The sequence below is a fragment of the Berghia stephanieae genome, chromosome 10 (genome assembly GCF_034508935.2).
Source record: "Berghia stephanieae isolate SIO BIC M18660-M18661 chromosome 10, UCSD_Bste_1.3, whole genome shotgun sequence".
In the NCBI taxonomy this organism is placed as follows: domain Eukaryota; kingdom Metazoa; phylum Mollusca; class Gastropoda; order Nudibranchia; family Aeolidiidae; genus Berghia; species Berghia stephanieae.
The window spans coordinates 8,098,504-8,108,503 of record NC_088369.1 but is presented as its reverse complement, the minus strand read 5'-3'; the positions used below and the strand labels follow the sequence as shown (position 1 = coordinate 8,108,503).

The 10,000-nt window shown below is 38.8% G+C and overlaps 1 protein-coding gene across 5 annotated transcripts in view; it reads right to left on the bottom strand.

The window, feature by feature from the left end:
* The window catches only part of LOC144956165 (phospholipid-transporting ATPase IF-like), a 127,431-nt gene that overhangs the window by 72,740 nt on the left and 44,691 nt on the right, over nucleotides 1-10,000 (bottom strand). For all 5 annotated transcript variants that reach the window (XR_013641900.1, XR_013641901.1, XR_013641898.1 and 2 more), the window contains exons 18-22: nucleotides 9,890-10,000; nucleotides 7,276-7,424; nucleotides 4,714-4,873; nucleotides 1,893-1,995; nucleotides 1-138 (exon numbers count right to left, since the gene is read on the bottom strand). The exon at nucleotides 1-138 is cut by the window's left edge and continues 8 nt beyond it; the exon at nucleotides 9,890-10,000 is cut by the window's right edge and continues 12 nt beyond it. Coding sequence is in view for 1 of the 5 variants with exons in the window: in XM_078886553.1 (XP_078742679.1) it covers nucleotides 1-138; nucleotides 1,893-1,995; nucleotides 4,714-4,873; nucleotides 7,276-7,424; nucleotides 9,890-10,000 (661 nt within the window). In the remaining 4 variants the exon portion in view is untranslated. The remainder of the gene's footprint in view (nucleotides 139-1,892; nucleotides 1,996-4,713; nucleotides 4,874-7,275; nucleotides 7,425-9,889) is intronic.

The following is a 10,000-nucleotide window of genomic DNA, read 5'->3' as shown; positions in this document are numbered from 1 at the left end:
AGAAATATTGCACGAGAACAGCCACACGGTTGTAGTAGAGGTAGCCATGGAAGAGAATGATGCGACGCAGGAAGCGAAATTTGGCGAAAGCATAGTCACTGTTTCTTACAGCTTGTCTTCCTTCCTTACCCATAATCGCTGGAGATCAATCAGATTAACAAACCATCAAGTTAATAAATAATTTCACGTCGGTCAAACCATAGCCATCGATGATATGATGGTGATAGATGATATGAAAATAAATAGATGGGATATAATTTGACGTATGATGATGATGGATTGATTGAGGTGATGAGATGATGATGAGTGTGATGATGATGATGATGATAGTGATGATGGTGATGATGATGGATGATGATGTGATGATGATGGTGATGATAATGGTGATGATGATGGATAGATGATGATGTGATGATGATGTGATGATGATGATGATGATGGTGATGGTGATGATGATTGATGATGATGATGATGATGATGATGATGATGATGATGATGAGATGATGATGATGATGATGATGATGATGAGATGGGTGATGGTGATGATGATGATGGTGGTGATGATGATGATGATGATGGTGGTGATGATGATGTGAATGAATGATGATGATGATGATGATGATGATGATGACTGGCATTTTGACGTCATTATTTGGTTTTTGCGGTTACCGCCTAGTGAGTTGTCGTTAGTAGTGCTCGTGGAAACAAGTAGTCCCATTGGTTGAACTATTGAATACAACTCACTATTTGCTTTCTTTTGTGGCCAAAGGTTGGCATTTTGACGTCATTTTTGGTCAGTGTCAGGCTATAAGTTAACGATGCCTTCGGTCAACCCCAATTTATTCATGCCAAACTACTTCAAAAACGGCATTGATAAAAGCCAAATTTTAATTGGCAACCCTAAATTACGTAAGTGAAATGAATGTGCACATTCGAAATATATACGTATAGATGTGCAATAGGATATTCCTCGAATGGATAATGAAATTGACAAATTGGGTTACACCCAAACACTGCAATCGACGTGTACATATATGCAGACCTGACAGCCGAACTCATTTATAGGCCTGTTGTAATGGGACAACATTTTGTGTCAATTTTTGAGATTCCATTACAACAACAATGAGCCCATAAAGAATTGGGTTATCAGACCTGCAAATAAATGTAAGTAGACTGCAATGTATAATGTAGGTCCTCAAGGCCGTGGGGCCCGTGGAACCAAACATTTATTATCCTGTTTTCTCTAGAATTAAACAGACACCATCAATTGCTTGGTACTCTTTGGGTAGAACCCTTCTACTCTATTGCAAATTATTTTTCGTCAGATCTAACAAACCCAGCTTCCCAACTAGTTGGTGGACAAGGGGGGTGGAAGGGGCCATACGGCATTGATACCAATCTCTTGTGGAGGGAGTGCTCTACAAATTATACTATCAATACCCCCCCCCCCCACCCTTTTTTTTTGGAAATGTATAAAGTAGTCCTTCAGAGCCATTAGGCCCATGGAGCCGGAGTTTAACCCGGTTTCTATAGCTTGAAACGGACAATAGCAATTGCTTGCTATCCTTGTGATAGGACGCTAGTCAACCGCAAAGTACTTTCCACTTAATCTAACAGACTCAGCTGCCCATGCACTGAGTGGTGGACAGGGGGGGGGGGGGGGGGGGAGAAAAATCTCGACTGCACCCGGGATCGATCTCGGTCCCTTTGCGTGTGAAGCGAGTGCTCTGCCAACTAAGCTATCCGGGACCCTCCCCCCCCCCTTCCCACTGAAATGTATAAAGGCAAGTGAGAAAAGCAAGACAATAAGAAAGTTATTTTGTTCATGCAATTTTTTCTGGATAAGGAAAATTAATTGTCTACAGGAGACAATCATACAAGGACTTGCTTACCCAGACCGACATCCGCTTCCTGTATCATGCTGACGTCATTGGCACCGTCTCCGATGGCCGCCGTCACAGGCTTGGTGGGGGATTCCTTGATTAATCCCACTACCTGATAATAAAAAACCCATTCAATTTACGCAAGTCAACGTTAACTGTCTCCATTTTCCGGTTTTCCCCAAAAACTTCACAACCAACCTATAGATAGTATGCGCTTGGCTAAGAAGCTCATAACATTGCCATCCGGATGTATAACGGACCAACACACAAAACTGTGTGTATCCATGAACGTTTATAGTCGGGTTAACACAGTTCAGTGAGCATTACTCATAAACGCGGATGGCAAAAAACAATAGCAAAGACCTGAGTGACGTCAACTTCGAACTATCTATAGATCTATAGATAGTTCCAAGTTGACGCCACTCAGGTCTTTGTTATTGTTTTTTGCCATCCGCGTTTATGAGTAATGCTCACTAAACTATATTAAACTGACTATAAACGATCATGGTTACAAAAAGTTTTATGTGTTGTTGGTCCGTTACACTTCCGGATGGCAATGTTGTGAGCTCATTAGCCAAGCGCATACTATCTATACACAAATAATTTTTTTAACCCTCTCCTTACCACCTATACAGCAAAATCGTCACATTTGTTAACGACACAATATATAATTTTTCTTATTTAGATTTATTTTGTTCATCACAAACTTTGAAGACTGATCTTTGTTTCATTAATAAGAACATCGAGTCGTTTTGTAGAGAGATTGTTTGAGTTTTAAAAAGCAATTTTTCTGCTGGGTAAACCTGCCATTTTGGCAAAATACTGGAAAGGATCGGTAAGGGGAGTTAACTCAAACACAAAAGCTGTTAGTTCTTGCTATACATTTTTTTTTTTGCAAAACGATCTCTTCAACTAAGTGGTAACATACTTTAATTATAGCAACAATTTTTGTTCAAATGCGTGACCCATCGTCTGAAAACGGTATATATTATGTCGGAACGAATCATATGCTTAAAAGCCGAATTAAATGTTAAACTGGTCAAAAATATAAATTGTTGGCATTAGCACCCTAAAATATGGTTGCCATTCTTTTTAATAAATCGTTTAAACTGAACACAAGTCTGATATTTCTGACTATAAATTCATTTTTCAACATCTTAACCAACCCGACTTTATACCGTTTTGAGACGAAGGGTCACATAATATGATTTACAACATGACAAAAATGTTGGCTGCATCGTAACAAATGTGACGATTTTCCTATGGGTGGTAAGGAAAGAGTTGATACATTTCTGAAAAAGTGTGTGTGTGTGTGTGTGTGTGTGTGTGTGTGTGTGTGTGTGTGTGTGAAACAATACCATCACCCTTGAGTGGTCAAGTTGTATGACACTCGCTTTCGAATCGGAAGAGACTGAGGTCGAGCCTCGCTCGGCGCATAGTTGAGTGAGTCCTTGGAAAAGGCTCTTTACTCACATTCTTTCATCGTACTCATGTGTAAAATTAGTACCTAGCCGTGAACAGCGTTGTTTCTGTCTGGAAAAAAAAATGTAATATCGCCTGACAGGCGTCATGTCTCGTTCTACATGTTACATGTTGTTGCTGTTGGCCAGGGACCCCTTGTAAAGCGCTTTGAGCACATTTAAAGGATATTGCGCTTTATAAAAAAAAGCTCAAAAAAGTTCAAAAAGACATAACAGAAAGAAAAGTAAGAGAAAATAAAACAAACAAATAATAATAATTTATATCTTTATGTTTGATATCTTATCATGTAGTCCTTCGGAGCCACCAGGCCCATGGAACCGGAGTTTATCCCGGTTTCTATAGCGTGAATTGGGCAATAGCAATTGCTTGCTACCCTTTGGATAGGACGCAAGTCTATCAAAAAGTACTTACGTCAGATCTAACAGACCCATCTACCCAATCACTGCTGGGTGGACAGGGGTGTCAAAAAATATATCGACTGCACCGGGATTGATCTCGGCACCTTTACTTTGAAGCGAGTGCTCTACCAACTGATCTATCGGCAACCCCCTTATGTTTGAGAGGGAAACTTTTCAATTGAAAGTCGAACTAATTATCTTAACTCTCTTCTTACCAGTTATTTTCAGAATTTTACTCGAAACTTCAACCTCACCCAACACAAATATAGATTTTTCAAACAGAATAGAAACGAGTATATTCTATATTTTGTTCAGAAAAATGAGCTCTCCTGTAACACAACGTCAAGATTTTATAGCTATATCTATAACAAAATTAAATTAGAATAAGAAAACTGTTGGTTGTATCGTAACAAATGTGACGATTTTTCCTAGAGATAGTATACGCTTGGCTAAGAAGCTCATAACATTGCCATCCGGAAGTATAGCGGACCAACACACAAAACTTGTGTAACCATGATCGTTTATAGTCAGGTTAATACAGTTTAGTGAGAATTACTCATAAACGCGGATGGCAAAAAAACAAAACCAAAAAAACCCCCAAAAAAACAACAACAAAGACGTGAGCGACGTCAACTTCGAACTATCTATAGGTGGTAGAAAAAAAAAAAATATGCCTTTTGCGCCACGATATCATAAGACATCGTCGCCTACGCATTCCCACAAAGGGATATAGATAATTCATCGAACAAGATGTCTGATGTCAACAGGAATCACCCATGTTGTCCAAGTGAGCAAATTGGGGGTTAATAATCTTGCTCAAAGAAAAAAACGAAAGTGCCTGAAGCGGGGCTCGAACCCGGGTCATCCGGATCACAGTGCAATGCCTTAACCACTCGGCCACTTCGCCCCCAATAGGTGATAAGGAGAGGGTTAATTCAACACAATTTTACCTGCGCCTTCTGTAGAGGAGACATCCGACAACATAACACTGCGACGCATTTCTCACTCAGTTGACGCAACCAGCTACGAAAGGAAATCTTGAATGCAAAAGTCAAGCTTTTTCCGTCGACGACCAAGGCAAAACTGGTGTCCGTTTCAGACAGAGTGGTTCTGCAATGAAATAATTTAAAAACGTGAGCTTTTATACAGAAAACGATAGGGGCTGCCTGAACCCGGTGATCGTAAAATACTAACGAAAGAGTGAAAATGGAGAGGCTTCTTCGTATGGGAACAAAACAGACAATGGACGTTTCGGGTACAAACCTTTCGTCAGCACAACAATAAACAAATTAACGTGGAAAACAAATTTTATTTATAATAAAATGGACCAGAAACGTCCATTGTCTGTTTTGTTCCCATACGAAGCCTCTCCATTTTCGAGCTTTTATATAGCGCTTTATCCACTAAACGTGCGCTCAAAGCGCCGAGACATTATGCTTATTAGGCGATATTACAATAATTATTTTTTTTTTGCGACAGAGACACCGCTGTTAACGGCCGGGTACTCATTTTTCACCTGAGTAGGGTGGGAGAGTGTGATTAAAGAGCCTTTTTCAAGGACTAAAATATGCGCCGGGCGTGGTTCGAACTCAGGACCTTCCTATCTGAAAGCGGGTGTCATACCACTAGACCACATTATAGCCGCACATTAAAGTTCATACCAGGGTTTAAATGCTAACAAGAATAAATCTTTAAGTGCCTTTGATAAGAATAAATAATGAAAATAAATAAATAAATAAATAAATAAATAAATAAATAAATAAATAAATAAATAAATAAATAAATAAATAAATAAATAAATAAATAAATAAAATTCCCTTTATTCATCCCATAGAGGAAATTTGTCTCCAGGGCCTATTCCAAGGAAAATGCAAATTGAGCTAGGGCGAGGTGACTTGCTCAAGGCCACACAGAGCAGCGACGGGTGATCGAACTTGGTACCTTTCGGGTACGATGTCAAGACCCTACCGCTGGATCACGTTGTCCCTGATTAACAAGAGTAAAACTTTTAAGTACCTTTGATATGAATAAATAATGCATATGTTACTGCTTGAAGCGCGTAGAAATAAATAACAATAGTAAATGGGGCAGCGTGGCTCAGGGGTACGGTCTTTGCTTTGTACCCGACAGGTACCCAGTTCGATCACCCACGCCTGCCCTGCGCTTTTTGTGGCCTTGATAAATTGAACTTCGCCTTAGCTCAGTTTGCGGCGCTGCACTGCTTGGCTGACGCCTGGGTTATTCCAGTCTTCCCTTGGAATAGACCCTAGAGACATACTTCCCCTATGGGATGAATAAAGGGAATTTTATTTTTTATTTATTTATTTTATTTAATTAAAATGGAAGCTTCAATTTATTTAACAAAGACAGATAATGCGGGTCTCTTCTGTGTCAACAACAACAACAACAACAAAATATTTGATAAGGTAATCTTATCAACCTTAACAACGCTACTCTCTCATCTCTCATTAGTCTCTAGTGCTACATTTATCGTGTTCTGTTGATAAAGTAGGGGAAACCTCAGCCCGTTGTGAGGCGGTAAATAGGCTTCAACAGTCATGACGTCACTTCCCTCGTATTGACGCATGGTAACTTAGTAACTGGCTCTAAACTATCGGAACAATGGCGGACGCCCTTATGAATTATTTCTACGACGAGCATAAAAGCGTATCCAGAGGAGAAAAAGCATTATAAATATGATCTTGTTTTGACATTTATACATTCTGATCACATGACATATGAAAAGTTCTAGCCAACATGAAGAATAAAATGTACCGATTTTCTTTGTTTAGAACCGCGCTGCTCGCCGTTGCTGGGCGACGTGACATCAGACTATTGAATCCAATTAGTGATGTAAGAATCAATTGGCTTGATCTATATTACATTTCCATAAGCTCAAGGTCATTGGTCACAATGCAATGTGTGCTCAAAATGACCCACATAATGAAAAAATGTTCACAGTTTGAGAAATATCCACCAACGTCATTTTGCTCAGCATGACTCATGGGTATGTTTACAACTTTCATAAACAAAGCAGCGTGTTTAGATACATTTAAAAAAATGTCCAATCGTTGTACAGCAACAAATCATGTGATCGATGGCGAGGTTGGACGAAAACATGAATATAGATAGTATGCGATTGGCTAAAGAGCTCACAACATTGCCATCCGGAAGTATAACGGACCAACACACAGAACTATGTGTAACCATGAACTTTTATAGTCTAGATAGATTGCTGTAGATAATACAAAAAAAAACAATAATAAAGACCTGAGTGACGTCAATTTAATTTTATCTATAGATAGTTCGAAGATGACGTCACTCAGGTCTTTGTTATTGTTTTTTGCCATCCGCGTTTATGAGTAATGCTCACTGAACTGTTTTAACCTGACTATTAACGTTCATGGATACACACAGTTTTGTGTGTTGGTCCGTTATACTTCCGGATGGCAATGTTATGAGCTTCTTAGCCAAGCGCATACTATCTATAGATCGCTCCTCCCATTACTCACGCATTGAGAAGATGCAAAAGTTGTTGTTCACAGTTCTCGTCTGACGTCACGTCGGTGAGTCGAAGTTCTACCATGTTGGAGTGGAAATGACCTGCCGAGTGACTGATGTTCACCGCTGTCTCCTCTTTGTCTCCCGTCAACACCCAAACCTGTGATAGAAAAAAAAAATCTAATAAAAGATATCTAAATATAGACCTGTGTGGCTCGGTGGCTTATTGATGCTATGCGTTCGGGTAAAATACTCACGACATCCGCCAGCCAAACGAAACGTGCCAAAAAAAAACAACAAAAAAACCTTTTTGTGTACATTCTCGTTTATTGATGCTATGCGTTTAGTTAAAATACTCACGACATCCGCCAGCCAAACGAAACGTACCAAAAAAAAACAGCAAAAAAAACTTTTTGTCAGTATTATCGTTTATTGATGCTATGCGTTTAGTTAAAATATTCACAACATCCGTCGGTCGTATGAAACGTACAACAACACAAAACTATGTGCCAGCAGTGTCGTTTATTAATTCTATATGTTTAGTTAAAATACCCACAATATACACCAGCCAAATGAAACGAATCAAAACACAAAACTATGTGTCGGCAGTATCGTTTTGTTGATGCCATGCGTTTAGTTAAAATACTCACAAGATCCGCCAGCCAAATGAAACGTACCAAAACACAAAAATATGTGTCAACAGTATCGTTTATTGATGCTATGCTAGTTTGTCCTCTACGGTTATAGCCCCCAAACGGTATTATGTCGGGATTATTACGCTGCTAAATATTTGACTTCATAGTTTAGAAAACGGGACTGGGGTTAATGGCTACATGTTTTGCTGATAAATACATTAACATTATGATGCCGGCTTCCCGTAGATATGTAATGATTTGTGGTACCTGATACTGAAGTTAGTCTTCTACGGCTGTACCCCCCTCCCCCCTCCCCCTTCCCCCCTTCCCAACGGTATAATGTCGGGATTCTTAAGTTGCTAAAAATTTGACATCATAGTTTAGAAAATGGGACTGGGGTTAAAGGCTACCTGTTTTATTGATAAATTATAACGCACTATTTCTTCCATTACGTAGCAATACGAGATGAGATCAGGCTCTAGCGCGGGAAAACCGGCCAATTAACACATTGATGCCGGTCTTCCGCAGGTCATTAATGGTTTGTGGTATCCGATCCCGTGGGTAGTCCTCTATGACTCCATTCTTTGTTTTTTGGTTTGTTTTTAAGGGTTTTACGGCGCTTGCAACTCATTTAGGTCATATCAGTGCCAGTAAAAAAGAAGAAAATTGGATAGGGAAAAGATTCTAGGCGTGCAATTAAAACAACTTGAGGAAAAAGTAAGACAAAAGGGAGTGCTTCAAATATGGAACAGATGTAGATTCCAAGAGCACACCATCAGTGTACATAGTTTGAGATCACCTAAATGTCGCACCCAGACACCAGCACAATATCCAACTAAGAGGAATACGCTCAAATGCTTATATTATACATTCAAAATAACAAATATAACAATACATAACAGAGAGATGATTTACAAGGAAAAGAATATCATCTCCGTAAACAATAACTATGCATTTGGCTGTTTCCCTCCCAGCAGAAAACAATAATAATAATAATAATGATAATAATAATATTAATAATAATAATAATAATAATAATAATAATAATAATAATAATAATAATAATAATAATAATAATAATAATAATAATAATAATAATAAGCAAACTCAGTTGATATGCCACTGTATAACGCTTAGGAAGTTTTCCTTTTAAAACAAAAAAAAAAAAAAAAACCAACAAAAAAACAAACAAACGAAAAAGCAAAATAAACAAAACAAACCCCTTCCCTCCCAAAAAACAAACAATAAAAAAATAAAACAAAACAAACAACCCCAAACAAGCAAACAAATAAATATCGACAAGATAGATAAAAACCATACCAGTCTTCACTTGGAAATAGGCCCTAAAGAAAAAAAAAATCTTCTTAGGGATGAATAAAGGGAATTGTATTTTTACGACTCCTTGTAAAGCGCCTTTAGCACATTCAGTGGACATTGTCCTGTATTGATAGTATGCGCTAGGCTAAGAAGCTCAAAACATTGCCATCCGGAAGTATAACGGAATAACACACAAAACTATGTGCAACCATGGTCTTTTATTGTCTGGATAAAACAGTTTAGTGAGAATTACTCATAAACGTGGATGGCAAAAAATCAATAACAAAGGCCTGAGTGACGTCATCTTCGAACGGCTATGTGGTCTAGTGGTATGACACTCGCTTTCGGATCGGAAGGTCCTGGGTTCGAGCCTCGCTCGACGAATAGTTGAGTCCTTGGAAAAGACTCTTTACTCACATTCTCTCACCGTACTCATGTATAAAATGAGTACCCGGCCGTTAACAACGTTGTCTTTGTCCGAAAAATTGTAATATCTCCTAACAGGTATGTCCCGTCCTACATGTTAAATGTTTCTTTTGACCAGGGACCCCTTGTAAAGCGCTTTGAGCACATTTAGTGGATATTGCGCTATATATTAAAAAGCTCAACTATCTATAAAAATAAACTCAAGGCCTATTTTATTTACACAGGACCAAATTATAAAGATCGTCACCTTGATGCCGGCCTTGCGAAGATCTGTAATGGTTTGAGGAACTTGGTCCTGAAGTTTGTCCTCTACGGCGGTGGCACCCAATAATGTTAGCTTTGTCTCTATCTCGTTGTA